We start from the raw sequence: 20863 nt of genomic DNA on the forward strand, positions 1-20863 counted from the left end.
GTTTAGCCATGATTTGCAAGGAATATCCGATGAGTAATGCTCTACCATCAAAAAGGAAATTTGAGACTATACCCCGACTTCTCCGTTTACAGTGGATTTCAAAATAATGTTCAGCTTCTCTGTTTTGAAAACAATCACCCAGATCTTAATAAGAAACTGGACATGCTACACATTAATACAGTTGCAAGATGTCAATTTACAGCTACATCTAAATGCAACACATGTTAACCATTTAAATGAATGTACTGCAACAACACACAAACACACGGGTGCCAATGTTTTGACATCTGCATTTGATGTCTGCATGGTGGCACATCAGCTCATTTCATTTACACAAAATGTTTCAATCTTGCTGTAGCATGTATAGTTTCCTATTATCTTCTGTATGGTTGTATCTCAAACAGAGAAGCTGTATAGTATTTTGAATTTCACTGTAAAAGCCGACTGTCCATGTATTTGTATTGCACACTAGTTACTCCATATATTGAAAAATAAATGGAAACTTCTATTTTATAATAAATAGCAGTGGAAGGTTGTAGGATATTGCACTTTTCCCCTCATTGCAAATACTATAATAGTACTTCCTACTCCATGTAAATGTCTTCAGTGGGATGTGTGTATTCCAGGAATTCATCATAAAAAGATCGAAAAGCTCTCCTGAAATATAAAATGTAAATAAAAGTATTAATAAGTGAACCAATCTGAGCCTTTGTTATACCACCATAGTCACTTCATATATAACTCAAACTCTCTCAAGATCTATCAGTTTCAAGCATTTCAAATCATTCTTACCCAAAGGCTTCAGCAACTGGTTTGGATGATTGTCCTTCGTCAGCTATGAACACATGGCAAGCAAATCTTCTTTCTGAAGGATGTTTTGTGATGAAACCAAAATATCTGGAAGAGGAATTCTAGAACTTAGTTATGATTCAAAATGTTCCAAATTCACATATTTTCAGAGGTCAAGAAATGTTGAAGCCAGAGCAAGAGAGTGACGGTGTTTACATTGAGTGGATGGGTTGCCTGTTGGCTTTTAGTCATACAGTGAAAACATGCATGTAGCTTGTTACATCACTTGTTATTCTTGGAGTCATCACAAGGGCATCCATTTTTCAAGTTCCAGGAAAAGCATAAAAAGTTGAATTGACCGTTACTCTTTGGTTTGTCATTATGTTGTGAAAAAAGGGTAACACAACAGGCACAAAACAAACAGTACAAAAAGGTGCCAACTAACAGCTAACTAAGTAGTCATGTGGCAAAAGAAACAACGATCGGAGAGGGTGCCCTTGTGGGTCCGTAATTAGTAAATTTTCCATAAGATGAAAAATAGAGATCGTGTAAACTTGTAAAGGTTTTAAACCAAAAACATGAGATTTGAAAATATCTAAAGCTCAACTTAAACACTGTCTCTCTCTTGCTCTGGCTTCAACATTTCTTGACCTCTGAAAATGTTTGAATTTAGAACATATCTGGTCTCTAAATTTTTCAAATGATTTCTGGATCTTTGAATTTTTACAATACAATACAATACAATACAATACAATACAATACAATACAATACAATACAACGTTAGCAGAATCCTATCCCCCCCCCCCACCACTACAAAGTATTATCATAAATGACAATAGAATTGAGACCAACCTGTCATTTTTAGGATGATATCCACAGAATGAAACATTCTTTAAAGTAAAGAAATGATTGTGTGTTGATTTTCTGTCCCCTTTGTTACCTAGGATTTTTCCCATCTTCTTCCTGACACTCTCCTTTTTCTACAAGAAAAATAATAATTGGAAAAAAGTTTGTGAATTCACTGGCAACACAATGCAACTTGTTTTGCAGAAATATAGTCTTTAAACAAATTTGAAATGTCAAATTAAACATAGTTGTTTAGAATACGGTACTACATGTACAGTATGTAGACTGACAGATCAACCATTGTGGGCACGGTCTAATCTCCCTTTCCCCAGACTGGCTGATAAGTCCAGACTGATGATGTCATTATAGTCTATCTACTATGAGGTGTTATGTTAAAGGGGAACACCACTCAAGGAAATAAAGGTATATTGATAAACTTTGGATTCTGGATAGTCTGTAGGTATGCCGTTATGGGGCACCCTCACACATTGGCCAACCACTTCTGTAAGAGGAGACCAGTGAGGGCGGAACGTCACAATGTATCTTACAGTCTAGATTCTGGAGTTATTGCATGATTTCACATCACACATGTCATGGATAAGCATTGTCTAATGTGAGTCACTAGAGATGCATATGCAAGACTAGAACATTAATTTTCATGACTGTTTTATTTGGAGGTTTCTGGAGTCGTGAATATTTTTATTCAGTTATTACATATGCATGTCTGCCGACTCCCATGACTATGATGTATCCTTCACAAGGACTTTCCACTGAACAATGAGGAACAAGTTTCAAGATTTTTCACACCAATAAGTATATATGATCATGAAATGCCAGAATAAAAGTATATATCAGTGTCTGTATTTCCTGAAGTGATACTCCCCTTTATGTAGCAAGACAATCACTACAGGAAGGGTAAAACAATCTTAACACTGAGGGGTAATTTAACATTCCAAGTTTGATTTTAATACACAATGTTAATGTTACGCAGAGAAAGACTTACTTCAGTGTCAGAACCAGACCCCTCCTCCTCTCCACCATCAGACTGGCAATTAAAAGATTATAGACAGAAAGAAGAACAGAGATGTAAAGCAGAGAGTTGGGATAGGTACATGCTTGGATATTCATCTTTACAATGCATGCAAGAAGGTACATTATGTAGTGCTCTAAAGGGACACCTTCCTGGAGTAAATTCACCAATATCAAAATTCATGTATTTCAAACTGTTGATATACAAGGTGCACCAGCAGGTAATTGATTAAAATACTGTATATTCCATTTTTTAAAGTAGCTACAACATCCTCTACATCCTCATCCACAATGTCAGTCTCCTCGGGTTTTTTCTCTATGAATTCTGTGTTTCATGTTATAATCACCTGTGATAGTTTTGGTTTAGACTGATCTGTCATCCTAATACCCCTCACACTGATTTCAAGTAAACACAATGTGGGTGGGCTGCTTGTTATGGTCATCCTCCTAGCTGTAACAATCTGTAAACCAAGATTACAAAATTAATATAGTATTGTAACTTATATGACATGTAACCAGGTTGTTGAATAAGAGCACAACACACTCGGACTTATAGTATACACCATGATTCAGACACTTAAATATGTGTCTCAGGGACAAACTTCACTGAAAATCATAGTCCTTAAAACCTCTCCAAACTTTGCCACAAAGTTTGCTTCTGCTCCCTTTTAAAAAATAAAGACATTTGGGGTCCACTGTTTTGTTTACAATCATTGGCCACATTTTATTTTCCCATACGTAACAACATCCGGCAGCCATATTGAATTCTAAAATAGATTAATATTGACAATTTAACCATACTTTGAAAAGTTGTACAGTGACCCTGGAGAAAATTCATACAGTGACCTGGATTTTTTTTTTGAGTTAACTGAGAATAGGTTAGAGTTTTCTTGAACATAGTGATATAAAAAAATTATGAAACAATTTATATCGGATTTAAATGCATTTCACGTTAATTTAAATTTCATTGTGTGTCAAAGTGTTTTCACTAAGTTTCACAGAATGAAAACAATTCTCATTTTCCAGAAGTATTTGTAAAGCATATCGCCTACAGACTTCATGCCTTGTCAATGAAAGGGAATTCTTGATGTATTTATGGCTGAGATGGGTTATTTATCACTGTGACACACTGAATACTTGCCCTTATAGGGTCAGTGCATAATCACAAATATATGGCAAGTACACCACAACATGATACCGTCAGTGACAAGTTGTGCACACTCACATTACAAGACTATTATAGGAAAACAGTATTATCATGAGGGAAACTTTAGCAACATCATTCAATAAAATTAAATAGAATATTAATCAACCAAATTAATAATATGCAGATTAGAGTAAAAATGGTTTCATCACCATCGATCTAAAGTTACCTTTTGCATAGCTTTGCACAATACATCATTGCCTTTATGAGCAATTACTTCTGAAGAACCAAGAAACTTGAGGAGAAACTTATCAAGGTGTCGTGGCCTACCATTCAATCCTGAAATGATAAAAGATAATTTGAATTTGAAATTATAAGAAGTTAATGATTTGCAAGAATGACATTCAGCGTGAATGTTGAAATACTAAATTTCCTTGTCAGTACTATGACAACAGAGATTGTATACTTTATGTTTGATATTTGTATACTTTATGTTTGATATCAATGACAATGTTGTGTGGAAATATCTTATTCACTTTAAATTTTACTTTATTTCTCTAAAGCACTTGGAAATGAAGGAAAATTCATTGAAACTAAGGGGTTATAAAAGTACACAAGATGAATATCTAAGGGTGAAATTTCATCATTATTATTCTTTGGCTGTGGAGCACTAGGTGATGACAAGTTGTCTCCAAGTACAACGATCATTAGTAAGTGCAGCAATGTGATCTACTTGCAACATGCCCTCAAAATGCCCTGGTAAATGATATATCATGTGAGATATGATGTGCATTGGGTGAATACATCTTGAATTATCAATGTCTCAAACAATTATTCTGACTGGCTGCCATTGACACAAATTCAAAGCCCAATGGGTGCCTTGACTGTAGAGAGGTAGCAAACTGACTTTCCACTGTATCTGTAGGGCTTGGATCACACACACATTTTTTCCATTGAATGCTTTGGTGATGAAAATGTACACCCTTTATGTCAAAGCACTTTTCAATAACTTTGAAGTTAAATTCTCACTTCATGAAAGGGTGGCGTTTCTGGTTCCGTGTACATGACGGTCACACAGCGGAATTGCAATTCCGGATTTGCTACAATACCTAGTGTGACCGTCATGTATTTGGAACTGGAAACACCACAATTTTGTGCAGTGTCTGAGACGGAGGCAGCCATGTTGGAAAAAGAGTCATCATCGATAGTATATTAGGATATCTGTGATTGGTGAACTTGCTGCTGGCTAATGACAGGCTGTATCCGGTTGAGGGCGATCTAACTTATATGAGTTTCAATGACTTTCCTTCAAGGCTTTTGACAGTGATCGAGATGGATATTGTAGTCATAATGCCTTGCGTATTCAAGATGGGGTGATTTTACTGTTACATGTAGCAAATTACTCCATTAATCATATCTGTACTGAAATATCACACCTGGTTCTGTTTCTGTCTCTTCTGACACTTCCCTCACATAGACACTTGGAAAACAGCCCTCAGCACCACTGCGTAAATTGACACCTTCATACCATAAATCTGCACACATTGCTTCCACATATACAGGATCCCCTATATCCAGTTCTATTTCATCATCATGTCTTGTCAGAAATCGAAACATGGTTAAATGTGTCTGTTGTCTGATTACTCCGTTGATACAAAGAGTTGCTGGAGTAAAGCCACTTTTCTTTTTGCTCGGAGAACCTGTTATCCAAGAATTGAAAACCAAGAGGAAAATTTATAAATTTGTGATAGAGTATGACGTAGCATGTACAATGTATGTATATAGATCAAGAATGGGCCGCTATAGTATTTGTTCAGATTGGCTTTCATGGTCTTACTATTTCCTGAATCATGACACTGTCTTGGTTTTGGATAACCTCTTGGGATAGTTAAAGTGGCACTTAAGCTTTTTACTCAAGTTAAAATACTTAAAATAAAACCCCATTTCAGTATAATGCTAATGTCAATGCATGCCTTCTATCACATTATAATTGCTATGGCATTGTTAGAACAGTTGATTATATAGTAGGGATTCCTGAACATTTGTTTATACCTATGATAACTTACGTCAATGGATCGTTTATAGGTCATATCGTAATACCAGGGTTGAGTTCAGTCAATTGCAAGTGGTATACTCTAGTCAGTACAATAATGCAAGTACCCTAGCTTTAAATATGTAAAATCTATGTCTAAATATGTATAAATTCTGCTTGTGCCACTTTAAGATCAATTAATAAATATATGCCATCTTCATTAAACTTAAACTTAAACACAACATGTTACAGGAATACTGTAACAATTTTGTCATAGTTATTGTTCTCATTATCTATTGAATGTTATATACTTGCTGCAGCATTGACTAATAATCAAACCTTATCAGCAATCCACAACTTCACAAATTTGGTGAATAGACTGCACTGCTTTCTCATACTTAGTCTATTAGCAGTACATGTACACAAGGATGTCAACTCATGTACACAGTACCATCAATGACTAATACTACTAGACAAGTAATTTAGCCTGAGGGATTAATTGAACCATTTCTGTTAAACGATGCAGGTGTGTTTTTCTGCTGGCAAAGTCAACAAAAAATAGCAAAAAAATTCTCAGCTAATGACAGTGGTATTCTAAGAGTAAAACAACCTAATAGTGAATTGTATTTTAAAGTTTTAATATCAAGATTTTAATTTTTTCTGAAATGAAGTGTTTTATTTTAGCATTGACTATAATCATAATGCTACCACCACCATCACCACCACCACCCCCACTACCACCACCACCACCACCACCACCACCACCACCACCACCACCACCACTACCACCGTGGTTGTTCTATGCTATGTCAAGCAAATCAAATAAATTACCATCAACTTGGCCTTCATTTTTGTTAAAAAGATTGCTCAGTTTGGATTTACTTGGATTTTTGACAGTAGGACTTGAGTCTTCTAATAACAGTAAATTTCCTGCTGACAACATGGGTTTGTTTTCTCGACTTGTAGAATCAAATTGAAAGCCTGGACTGTCTGTTGGTATGACAGTAACTTCAGGTGGAATTGGAGAATGACCATATTCTGCTTGTTTATCTGTTTCTACTTCTGCTTCCTTCTTTTCTGCTTGTTCAATCTCAGCCTGTAAGCTATCTGATTCACAAAATAAGAAAAAAATGTAAAAATGAAATGATTGTGATAAAACTACAAATTTCAAGATGATTTTTTATGAAAACAATATATAAGACATATTAATTTCAATCTCCTAGAAGTAAGGTTCTGTCTAAACTGTCAGGAACGTTAGTCTGCCATTAATATTCATATTATAAGCATACCAGCAGAATTTCATGATTTTTTTTTACAACTATACAAAAATAACCCTGCAATATGTGATTGTATATAATCAATCATAAACATTATGATCTATCTTATATGTAAATAATACACCAAATGCATAAAAAAGACGACAAACTCCATAAAATTGATATTATAGTAAATATTGTGTACCTGTAGTGGCTGGTACAGGGATTTTAGGTAATTGTCTTCCATTCCTTTTCTTCTGTCTGGGTGTTGTTGTCACTACTTCTGTGTCATCAGTACCTTCTATGAAAAATTTCTGTAAGATCAATTTCAGCAAAAAATAAAAAGTCATAATTTGGGAGAAAAAATAATAATAATAATTGACCTGTAATTGATGCCATTTTAGATTAACTTCCTCCTTCTACCTACTGATATGTTAAGTACTAGGGTAATTATAACCTTTGTTACTATCTTCATAAGACAAGATTTTTGGTATCATTGATTTCTCCCAATGATTTAATATATTACTACTTAGCCTCAAGTGTAATATCAACCCCCTGCCCCCACCCCTCATAAAAATATCAATGACCAGAATTTCAAATACCAATCTATCTATATTGATGGATGGATGGATGGATGGATAGATAGATAGATAGATAGATAGATAGATAGATAGATAGATAGATAGATAGATAGATAGATAGAGATAGACAGACACACGGACAGACAGACAGACACAGACAGACAGACAGACAGACAGACAGATACAGACAGACAGACAGACAGACAGACAAATACTATTGATTTGTTGAATGGGTTCAAAACGTTCCTTACTTTCAATCCCAAGAGAAATGTTTTCAGTAATGTTTCATTGTGAGTGAATTGTGACTAACACACTATTTTCAAGATGCCAGCAGTGTGTGTGTGTGTTGTGTGTGTGTGTGCATATGTCTATGTGTGTGTCTGCCAGCAATTTGTGTATGAATATATGTATACACCCATATGTACAATACATATTAACCTAACAATTATACGCTTGCACATGACATGATAGTGGTTTTTTATGACATTGCAGATACAAATATTTAAAGATATTGTGCCATCCATATTGTTCTTAATTGCCATAATATCAAGGTGAGGTGAGCTAAGATACTGAAGATACTCAATCCAAATGAAGATGTTTTTGTGCGAACCTCCAGAAGTACTCGGATGTAATTTAACCTCCTGTATCACACGAAAATCATGTAACTCACACACTGCTATTCCCACACCCGTTCCCCTCCCCATACACTATATCCCCACACCATCCCCTTCTCACACACTATTCCCCCATCCCTTCCCCACCTTATGCTTTTTTTTTACAAAGAGACTGTCTCGAGAGACTGTCCAAGCAATGATACAAAGATATTCACAGGCTATGCAAACATCATGGGTCATGCAGAGATCAAGAAAAAAAAAGAAAAAAAGAAAGAAAAAAAGAAAGAAAGAAAGTGGTGAATGAAAATCAGAATTTCGCTGCTCATAAGTAACAAATTTCCAGGCCCGAGGTTCTGTGTGGCATAGGAGTTATTGTACTTACAGTTTCTCCTGTTACTTCCGATTCCTCTTTAAAAATATTCAACATCTGTTTAGGACCTCTGTCACTTGGTTCACTTTCACTATCCATAATATCTAGTTTAATCATTTCTGCATGTAAATGTGTAGAATCTGATGGCTGTTTAGGTTTACACCTTTTATGTTCAGCTGAGGAAAAAAATACAAAAGGAAAATTATTTTTCTGACAATCTTTTATGCTCTGGTCAGCATATCTTAGTATAAAGACATCCTCTGAATATTTTAGGAAAAGCATTTACCCTTCTGCAATTCTATTTTTAAATGAGTCTTGATTTTCAATTTTATCTTGTTTTTTTTATCCGTTCTTTTATCCTCTTTCTTTTTTTTTTACCCTGTTTTTAGGAGTGCTCATGAATAGTTATATTCCAATGTTTCTATACATATGGCAATAAAATATCTGATTCTGAATCTGAATATGAATATGAATCTGAGTCTGATTTTTTCTTTCAAAATCTGTACAAGGACTGACAAGAAGTGTCCTCCGAGTCAGCAGTTGAGACTGAAGATTAGGAAGGGATAACCACGATGTTGAAAAGCTGGGTTGTGGGACTGCTGGTAACTCAAGCCAAGATTTGTAGCGAAGACAAAATTCCCAAAATGAAAAACTGACAAAAATAAAACTTAGAGACATTTACATGTACAAACAAAAATAAATGTTGATCATGAAGTATTACTATACTCACAGAGTCAAACAATTCATGTACAATAGAAAGTATGTCAAAATCAATAACATCTTGATCAGTAACAACTTCATCACTGTTTGCACTGTGATCAGAAGTGGTTTAAAATGCAATTTTTACTTTATATAGAGGACATTCTAGACTAGAATCATCACTGTCACCACGCCTTTAATAGCTTGTAACACATGCTGGGAATTAGGGGAGAGTCCACAATGGCCTATATCTTTCATTGTGAGGGCAATCAGGTGTCACTCAATGGGACTTTGAATCCCCCATTTCCTTGTTTTGAGGAGAATGTACATACATGTTCTATTAATATTACATTGCTTGTAATTGTTGTGTCAATACTTGTGTTGTAAACATCTCTGTTTGTAAATCTCAAATGGAGAATGGAAACATGGGCATTAAAGCTACTGGAATGTTTTTTGAAATTGGTTTGTTATTGTAATGACATAATCCTGATATCATACACAGTCACTATTGATTCACCTATGGGTAAACATATGTACATATGTACGTGTGTAGCAGTACACATCGTATGGTGCAATATATCCAGTCAAATTGGGTCCACACCCCAATAATAAACACCCCAGTGAATCATGATCTTAAGCACACTGAGACACAAGGACATGGACGAACGGAACCTGTTACAAACAGCAAAAGTAAATTTTTTGTGTGAATATGAACTATTATGTAAAGTGACCATAAAACTGTTCTTATCAAATGATGGCATGTAACACAAGTCTTCCAACATGCTGTGCCAAGTGTTATTAATCAAATTCATTTGTTTACTTTCCTTGTTTGTAACAGGTTACATTTGTCCATGGTCTGATGTCGGCAGTTGTAGACATATTGTACTATCACAATACTATACTACTTGTAGATAAAATGATAAAATAAGCCTCTATAATTGCTACGAACAATGTTTAATTATTGGTATTTTTAACAATTTTACAATTTCCAATGAATGTATTGTTTGTTGTCTGTCTGAAAACACAATCAGTGTTTTGCTAAGGGCGGTAAGTAGGTAAAATGTACTGGGGTACGTCATTTTGCCTGAGTTTCCAAACAAAATTACCATAGACTCTATGGGGGAACACTGCCAATTTTACCCCTTTCTTTCTGTTTTTATTGATTCCCAATCCTTAGCCAAAAACACTGATAATACCATTGTGACACCTAGTGCAGGTTTAATAATTTATACAGTTCTAAAATCATATATTCAACTTACGTGTCATCTTAAAGTGGTCATTATTGAAACCTATATCATCATCATCTGTGGATGTAACTTCTCCAAGTTCATTGCCTTCTTCGTCAAAGAGATCATCACTTTGGAAAGTATCTAAATTAATGTCATGGGTCAACCTGTTCGATTTTTTATTGGAAGTGATACAATACAAATGAATGTGAGTTCTTTGTTCTTGTCTGTGTTCTGTTACTATCTATCAATATGTGCATCTTCAGTAGGCAATCATGCACAATTATGCTGACATCACAACAGGATGAACTGAACCTTTTACAAACAGGGAAAGTAAACAAAATGAATTGGATTTATAACAATTGGCACAGCATGTTGGAATTACAGAGACTTGTATAACATTTACACACCATGGTTTGATAAGAACAGCTTTATGGCCTTTTTATGTGTACATGAAATGCCAGGCGAACTGGAAAATTTGTTTGTGAATGTCAACTACTATGTAAAAGTGGCCATATAACTGTTCTGATCAAATAATGGAATGTATTACAAGTCTCTGTACTTCTAACATGCTGTGTCAAGTGTTATTAATCCAATTTATTCGTTTACTTTCCTGTTTGTGACAGGTTCCATTCATCCATGGTCTGATGTCGGCAGTTGTAAATAAACAACTGCTATCGACTGTATAGCGGTGTCATGTTATAGTATATATGTAGTGTCCTACAAACATATGTACAGGGTATGTGTGAGTAGCAAACCATTGTTGTGAAAGTCAACAAAAAACTCAATATTTACATTTTGCAGTAATTTGGGTAACAATGGTCTGAGTTCACATAACATTGTTATTACATTCAATAAGATTGACAAACTGTACAACTGTACACTGTACAGACAATTTTCAAATTTGTATCAAAAAGGTGTTTTGGTGGCAGCCTACCTGTAGACTTGAGAACGGCTATCGCTACACTATTCCGATATCATAAATTGACATTTTGAATTTAGTGAAAATATTTTTAAAAATTCAAAATGTCAGTTACGATAGCAGAATAGTGTACATATAGTGATAGCCGTTCTCAAGTCTACAGGTAGGCAGGTAGTTTTTGAGTAAAATATCTGAATGTCTCCCCCCCCCCCCCCCATGACGTTAAAGGTCTTTGCAGACCATATTTTATGTGATTTTAGTATAAGGTACATCACATAAAATATATATATATATATATATATATATATATATATAATAACAATTTTCATGATGAAAATGTAATTTTTCATGACGATACGTAAACAATTTAAAATGTCCGGGTTGGTTGTTTTAGTACACATTTGGTAGCATACACAATTGGATTCGAAATAAAATGTACGCTTTTGTCATTGTCGAGTAAATTCTAATAAAAATACATGATAGATTATTTGGATAGATTTTCATTTTTTACCTCAGATACGTTCTGACTAGTGCACTGGCACACGTTTTAATAACGAGCGAGTTGTATTATTGTTTGTTGAATCAGCTTGGGTGGGTACGAACTTACATGAATAACCGATTTACACAATAACAATGGTATCGCCCGCATCGCTAAGTCTATTGTTATTAATCTAACACTTCATATATAACAGTGATGATGAATATTATCACAGACGAATATCAGAGAGTACAAGACGAGATGGAGCAGTAGTCACGTTATCGTTTAGCTGGCAAACACACACAATTCAGTATAAATCAACAATAACAAAGTAATAACGTATCAAGCACTCCCTTTTCTAAAAAAGCTAGACAAAATTATTTCATATTAGTCAATTTAACTTACCGGTATGAATTGATGTCCGATGCATATCTGTTGTTCGCCATTTTGTCTAAAAACCTTTCCTTTCACTGTACATAATTATAGAACGTCATTCGTAAACGAAATTACGATGGAATGTTAAAATCATCAACGAAAATTGTAATTAATCTACACATAAACTAAATACTAAGTACTATGATTTCTTCCAGATATTGCGTCTAACAGCATTTATGAAAAGGATAGTCCTGATCAAATTCAATGGACTACATTTAGAGACTGAATGTTCGTTACCGGGGATTTGATTTGCGCCCCCAACGTCACCATCATCATCAGATCGATTTACGGCTTGGAGAGTATACGTCGAATGTTATTCATAAAAAATGGGGGTTTTTTACAAACAAAACTGACCTTATTTTTCAGTTACATTTTCTGAGGCCGAAGGGCGTGTTTCTTTAATGGTGGTCGCATAACCTTACATATATTTTTGACAACGAAATTCAAATTGTAAGATGTGAACACTATCAATGCCAACATTTAAGAAAGACAAAGGAACGTCTTAATTAGTCTATTAATTAATTAATTGGCTATTTTTTTAACAGGCGATAACATCTCTTAGGCCGTCTTTGTCGGAATAAGCCTGTCTACGTCACAGACAGTGATTTGGCTTCGCTTGAATACAAGGTATTGAATGCTATTACGAGTTTGATTATGAAAACTAATAGATGATGGCAAAAGAAATATGCATGTAATACAACTTGATAAGAAATAATGAAGACACAAGGTATACGTAGTCACTTGGTTACTATATTTATTCATGCTGTGTCTATTTACCATTTTCCACCAAGTTATACTCAGTCTGGTACTTGGATATAAAAACTCCATCGAACTTTTACACTGCTGAATTTTTTAGTTTTTTTAACTGCACGAAGATATATCGTAATGAAAAATCTAGCCGTACAGTAACCTATGCATAAATGCATACACACTCAGAGAATATTATGATACATGAATACAACATGTATTACACACACGTGCGCGCGCGCACGCACGTACGCACGCACGCACACAAACACACACATACATACATACATACATACATACATACATACATACATACACACACATACATACATACATACACACACACACACACACACACACACACACACTTTGACGTACATGTAACTTCTTAATAACAAGTAAATACATACATCGTATAATTATGTACATGAACCTCAACAGACCTTAACAGTGAAACATAACATATCAAAATCAAATTAGGACCATGCATGTGAGCGAACAATACTGAAAACTGTCACTCCCATCCTTCTCCACTTACTTCAACGATTCCTTCAAATTTCTAGTTTCGCCATTACTTTGCATACAACTAAATCTACACAATGACAACTTATATCTGTAGTTATTAACTTCCGTGTAAATATACATTCTATTTATAATTGCACAATTTTTCCTGATTATCGAAGCCTGCTAAAAGCAATGATGTTAGAACATAATTACTGTGACGTAGTAATTATGACGTCACTACAGGTCTGATTAAATAAGACACAATCATGTAAATTTCCTTCAGATTAGTTAACCTGTCGTTGAACTTGAAAGACAACGTTGCTGAGAAATTAGTGCTAAATAGTTGAATAGCTCCACTCTGAAAAAAAGAGGCTCAAACTACTAGAATATCCTAGAACAGAGGCAGAATGTATCTCAACCCAAACTCCAGTGTTAGAATGCATTGCAAAACGTAGAATAAAAGTACATCAAACCTAAATAGTGGTCTGAGATCAAACACTGAATAAGCCCTACGCATGGCAGGAGAAACGTTAAAAATACAGTTCAAAGTTACTTACATCATAGACCCCCCACCTGGCGGAGGGTCTATCATCATAGACCCTCCACCTGGCGGAGGGTCTATGCTTACATGTACATACACACACGACCTCCACTCCTCGTCCATTTTACCTCAGACTACCACCGTTAGTGGTCCGAGATTTTACTGGTGGTTTTTTTTCTCTGTTCATATTCTAATGCATTTTACCCCTTATGGTTCATTTATACTTTTTCTTTGCGTTTTTTCTATCATATAATAATACTGTGTCCATGTTTAGTGACTTCGTAAAATGCATGTGGAATGTACAGTGTACTTGACAATGACGTAAACGTTGTGATTATCTTATCACCTCGTAATCATTGAACAGTTCGCGAAAGATGACTAGATTATCTGGTAGAGGGATTATAAAGATCAAAAGCTTTAGCTTGGAATTTTACGAAATAGAGTGGATATCAGGTAAATACGAAGGTTGTATGGCTATGAGTTGAATTTTATCAGGCGACTGTCCGTTCATCTGGTCACGGTACGTGTTTGATATTGGCAGCGAAGATACATGATTCAGCCTTGTGGACCTGATGAAAAATCAATCACTAACGCTTGATTTAATCCCACTGAAAGACAAAAAATAAATAAATAAATAAATAAATAGGCACAAACACACATACACAAATAAATAATAAATAAATAAATAAATAAATAAATAAATAAATAAATAAATAAAAGGGTCGGACTGGCGATGTGGTTTAATCAACATTGCGTTACTATTATATTTCATTCACCTGTCAGTTTGCCTTCATTTGTGACACTAAACCGTAAAAGTCAGATTGAGAACAGAACTTTGGTAAAACTTCTAACATTTTAAACCAAAGTCTCATACTGCCCTCTTTACTGTAAACAGGACGTACACCCCGTGAACATATCCTGTGGCGTGCGAGAAAGTCAAAATTTGGTCTTCACAAAATTGAATGTAAACTGTCGTAGTTGGGACCTTTATATCGACAGTTTACATATAGGTAGTAGTGAATACATACCTGGGAATCGTAGACCGGGTTTCTTAGTGAGAACTTCGACCAAGATCCATAATCTTCCTCACGAAGACGACCGTACCTGTCTTCAAACCTCCTGCAGAATGAAAAGGGTGGCATTGGCATAAAATAACTACGATGTAAAATAGACCCGCCATCAACGTTGGTGGACGGTCTATGGATGTGATAATGATCAACTATATAGTATGCAATGGCACCCAAGACGCTAGACGGTATAGGCCTAAAATTCTATTTTGTAACATCCCAGACAATCTGATTGTGACACTATGGTTGTAAGGGTATAATATGACTTTAAAAAAAATCGATTTTCCTCCCTTTATACCTGTCTTTATCAAATTTAGATCTAGAAACTCCACGGCTATTTATGTCAACTGAGTCGCTGTTTTACGAGTATGACTTACTTTCGCCTTCTGTACATCACAAATACTGCAACTACAATGCCAGCCAAGATGACTATGCCAACAATGATCCCTGCAAGAGTACCGCCTGATAACCCTCCATTCTCGTCCTCTTGTTCTTTCGTATTTGGAGTTGTATTACTAATGTTTTTTGTTGATGGCTGTTCTTGTGAGTTTGTCGTCTGAGACGGTGGAGAAGACTTCACAATTATGGTTGCAGTGGTGTTATCGGTGGTGGCGCTGCTCGCTGACTTAGTAGATTGAGAAGTCGCAGACTTGATTGTCGTTGCGATGGGTTCTTCTGATGTCACCTTGTCGCTAATAGGTGATTGATTGGTTGATTTATTAGTAATAATAGTTGTCGCTGCATTCGTACTTGATTTTGAAGTTATCACAGTCGGTTGCTGGCTTGTCGATGCCTTTGGTGAAACTGGTTTAGATGGAGTCGTTTCTTTAGTGCTGCTGCTGGTAGACGATGCAGAGCCTGTTGTCTGTTCAGTTTTATTTTGTGTGGTTGTCTCAGATGTGCTCTCTTGAACAGTGCCCGCAGTGGAAGAAACTGTTGTGCTTGTCTTAGCTGCTGTGCTTTGTTTGTCAGGACCTGTGGTGGCTGGCTCAGCTGTGGTACTTCTTTTGGCAGTAGTTACACTGTCGGTAACCGTTGTGGCACTTTCGGTAGCCTCATCAGTGGATGACTTTTCGGTGGTGACTTCCGCAGTGCTGCCCTCTGTACTCTTTTTGGGTGTCACACCTGATGTAGTTTTAGTTGTTGCAGTGTTTTGTAATGGTGTCGATACCTTTGTGGTTTTGACAGTCGAAGAAGGTTGTCCTGTTGTGTGTGAGGATGATGTGCTTGCTTTCGATGACGCATGGGTTGGTGTTGGTGAGGGTGGTCTTGGTGAGGACTGAACTACCTTAGTAGTTGAGTCAGTAGCATCATTTGTTTGACTACCTGCTGTTGTTGGTGGTGACTGTGTCGGTTGTTCTGTACCGGTACCACCATCACCTGAAAGGTAAACCAGGAAATGTCTTGGTCACTATGGTGCAAAGTATAAGTGATATAAACAGTATAAACATCATCAACACAAGAAAAGAATTTAGAAAGACTGTCGGCATTACGCAACGTATACGACACGGGATGCATTCCATCTCTCTCTCTCTCTCTCTCTCTCTCTCTCTCTCTCTCTCTCTCTCTCTCTCTCTGTGTCTATGTCTATCTCATTCTGTCTGTCTTTCTCTCGTTTGTCTAGTCAGACTGCTTTACCTTTCACGTATGCAGTAACAAATTCCGGGTCGTAAAATATGTCTCCATTATCTGATTTCTATATACCCCTAGTATATCAATGTATGTGCAAAGGGGAAATAGGGCAACACATCTATTCAGTGTTCCCCGGTAATGTTCTCCCGAGGACCATTAGCTACCCAAGCATCACATAATAATTGCATATGAATACGGTGTTTTGACATGCAAAGGTGGAGGTGTTTTTTTTTTGTCTTCCTACTGAACATTTCAAGTGTGTTGCTTGATAAGCTGATGGTTCTGGTTCTGTGGAGAACACTCATATACTGTTTGTGATCTGAATACGTGTTGTCCCTAAAGTACAGGTAACTCCAAATAAGACTGTGAGCATTGTTAAAAGAAAGTTACCTATCCATTAGACCATGAACAATGGAGTGGAGACATAACTAAACCGTATTGTTGACGTTTAGTTGAGTTGCAGTACTGGTATTATTGTAATTCAGGCATTGTGATTTATGAAAGACGAGTGGTTCGTATGTGACGTCACAATAACTGAGTTTGACCGTGGTTTGACCTTTCGTTCTCGTCCTATTTCCTGTTAGCAGTACTAGTATAGTAACATGTGATGTACGGTACCTATCAAACTGAACATTAATTAGCTTCCACTTTTTTAAGTTAGATATCTCCGCCCATACCTCCCTCATCAAACATTGTTTATGAATCGATGCAGTTCAAGTTGAATTATGCTAAGGGAAATGAGAAATAAAAACATTCAACAATTGGGCTTTTTCTTAAAACTTGGCCTTCTAAACTCGCACATTATTCCTTATATTACGTATACATTTTCATAGCTTGAAGTGTATGTCATTGACAGTTCCAACATACTACATTACCAGAGCTTTTCTCTTCCTACATGCATACAGAAATTGGATCTTCGCAAGACGGTGGGTTATTTGTGCCGCGAAGTCAGCATAGGGATGTATAACTTATAAGTCGACCTTTGGACCGAGCCTGGCTCCGTGTCAGTGGTCAGTAGATCTGCTGCGTGGGACGCCATGATTGCGAAACATTGTCTGAACTAAGAGACAGTTGGCACATGGAATGCACATCCATAGTTGGAACAGGGAGGAGATACGTCGACTTACTTACGTAACCTTGATGACAAAGAGTAACACGACAAGTAGCTATGTATAGAGAAACATTAACAAATGTCTCTTACGTAATTAAACCACTGTTAGACTATTCCTGACTCATTCATTTACAATGTTACCAACTTAATTTTCAATCATGTCCTAACAATACAACTTGACATGAAAAGTCAAATTTTCCAACAATGAATGTGATTTACATACAATATATATAACACGGATCGTGGACACAATAAAACAGTAAAATTTGGCGTGTTCACTGCACTGGTGACTAAACGAAACTTGGTAACTGCACTTATGTATAACTTTCAAAATGTTTTTGTATTGTTTTACAGGTGTACCAAATCACGTGATCTGAACTTATGTTGGATTTGTTATATTAGTATATTACATGAGTTCTGAATGTTTACAAAGTATTACAGTTCATCTCCACGTTCTTGGCAGTTGTCGCTGCCGTGTTGTCTCGTGACTGTATTGTCATTTCGCATGGTATAATGGTATGTGGGCTTGGAAGGTGTTCGGTACATTGATTGTAATTCCCTCGGGCAATACTTCCCAACTCACCTGCCGATACAAACGTGACAAGGACGAAAATAAGACAGACAGTTGCCTTCATTGTGTTATATGTTGTTACACCAGTGGTCCTGAACCAGGTTCTGCTACAAATCGCCACGTCCGCCTCGTGGAATATCACCAAACACGGAACTGGATAGTTACTGCCGTGACCTCAATGATCAAAACTTCTGCGTAAGCGTATGAGATGGTTAACTTATGCTAATGAGGTCATGTGACGTCATGCTCTGTTCGAGACAGGGCGTGATAGTACACGAGTGTGGATGCAGCCATTATGATGCAGCGCAGTATCATGTAGTGCGACGCGACGCCGGGACTGCATATCCCCGGCATGTTTGCGTAGTGCCGACGTCATATCATGCATAAGAATGTTTATCTGTCTACTAATTACTAAATTTCACAGAGTGGTAAAACCTGACGAACTGATGCAGAATATTATCAATACGAAACTACTCTGAAACAAACTTGAAATAAAAAATTAAATGAAAACTTGAAAAACAATTCCGGGAATTAACTATGAGTCAATGTTCGTAGAAATTTAGAGCATCAATCAACTCATATAAAAACGGAAATAAACGAAAAATGGATGACTTCACATACATGTATATAGACTGCGCCTCGGAAATAAACTATGTAAACTTTTTCTAGGGTGAGTATGGGTCACAAACAATTTCAGGGGCTTCTAATTCAAAATTAGATTATCAAAATTAGATTATCAATACTAGCATATCATGGATATGTTATGTCCAGGAAACCTCCTTTAAGCAAGATACTTTTGTCTTGGATGAAGTACATCATGTGAATGCACTATCTTCGCCATGTTTTTTATATCCATAGTAACGCAAAATGCCTAATGTCAACTCAATACCCTAGTTGACGTCAGAGGTTGACGTAATACTGCTATACACGATATGCTATTAATATTTGACGAGTATTAGCACTCAGTTCCCCATTGAAGTCATCACATTGATAGAGCAAGGCGTTTTGTATTTCATGTCGTTAATAATAGTCGTCTAATGGGTATCGTAACTCGGAAATTATTATAGTTGTCACAAACTTAACATGAGCACGCCCTCTGAGTTGACTTTGTTGTAGATGAACAGCAGTGTAATCTGACACATAGCACCATATATGACAAGACGTGTGTAATTGTACCGTGAATGAAAAAGTTCATTTTGAAACCCAGAAAATGTGCAATAAAAATTCAGAATATGTTTATTAAAGTTATGGATTTTTGACAAAAAACAAAAGTTTATTAGCGACAACTGTTGCCCAATTGAGGGCGCACAACCATCCGATTTGAATAGGCGACGAGCTCAAGGGGATCAAGATTCTTGGATATCTGGACAAAATACAGATTTTCTGTAATAAGGACATTATATTGCCGCAATCGATACATGTACGGAGCAAATAGAAATACGAGCAACTGGCGACTAGAAATATTCTACCGTACCGTATAAACTGACACAGCTTTCTGAAAAAAATACACTGTCCAGGCTTAAATCCCTCGTTGTCAACATGTTCAGCTTTTAATCCGCCGAAACCCCTCCCCCCTACCACCACTGACATTTTCCAACTAAGGCCTAAAAAAAATAATTGTTTGGTTACGGTTACCCGACCCCACGTAGCTTTTCACTGCCGACCCTAAACTTGTTTTATGTATTCGAGAAAAAATTTATAAAATCGCAAAATTGTAAAAGTCTCTCAAGAAATAGTGGATGTGAAAACTGACACCAACGTAAAAAGACAAAATAAAACTGTTCTTCCAATCTGTAATGGCTGTACATCTGGTAAGAAGAAATAAACAACACAGAGACCATTTGGAAAACAATGGAAAACCTGAACTAGACACTCACACAGAAAAAAATAATAAAATAAAATAAAAAATCTACCTACCCCACCTATTCTAAAATTGGGAGTAATCCGCGGAACCACACAATTTTTTTATTTGGCCTAAACGGAAATACCTGTGAACAAAAAACGAAAGAATTGTTGCCTGTCTGAGGGCGCACAACCTTTCGATTTGAGTATTCTGGCCACATGTTCTGAACTTGTTTCCTCTGATCAATCATGAGAATTTTGAAATTTCGATTGAAGTCACTCGTAAGACACCACTTTCCTGTTCGAAATGCAAGCAACAAGACGCGTCGACTAATTACCAATAATACTAATTGAGTAGCATATCGGGTTACCACATGTACAGGTGTTCACGTCGATTTATCAATATTTGCAAATTGTATATTCTTT

At 36.2% G+C, this 20863-nt stretch overlaps 2 protein-coding genes across 2 annotated transcripts; both read right to left on the bottom strand.

Moving 5' to 3' along the window:
- Positions 1–534: 534 nt before the first annotated feature.
- On the bottom strand, positions 535–10627 carry LOC144452500 (C-Jun-amino-terminal kinase-interacting protein 1-like). The gene is made up of 10 exons (XM_078143600.1): positions 10621–10627; positions 8675–8838; positions 7303–7411; positions 6673–6948; positions 5246–5509; positions 4039–4148; positions 3013–3126; positions 1643–1770; positions 793–897; positions 535–657 (listed from the first exon to the last, which is right to left on the bottom strand). The coding sequence occupies exons 1-10, from the start codon at positions 10625–10627 to the stop codon at positions 585–587; spliced, it is 1350 nt and encodes a 449-aa protein (XP_077999726.1). The 3' UTR covers positions 535–584.
- A 2885-nt stretch (positions 10628–13512) lies between these two features.
- LOC144452003 (uncharacterized) lies at positions 13513–18796 on the bottom strand. Its single transcript, XM_078142975.1, has 4 exons — positions 18608–18796; positions 15659–16661; positions 15243–15333; positions 13513–14822 (listed from the first exon to the last, which is right to left on the bottom strand). Exons 1-4 carry the CDS (start codon positions 18657–18659, stop codon positions 14814–14816), a joined length of 1155 nt encoding a protein of 384 aa, XP_077999101.1. The 5' UTR covers positions 18660–18796; the 3' UTR covers positions 13513–14813.
- Between the last annotated feature and the right edge of the window lie 2067 nt (positions 18797–20863).

The sequence above is a fragment of the Glandiceps talaboti genome, chromosome 22 (assembly GCF_964340395.1).
Source record: "Glandiceps talaboti chromosome 22, keGlaTala1.1, whole genome shotgun sequence".
Classification (NCBI taxonomy): domain Eukaryota; kingdom Metazoa; phylum Hemichordata; class Enteropneusta; family Spengelidae; genus Glandiceps; species Glandiceps talaboti.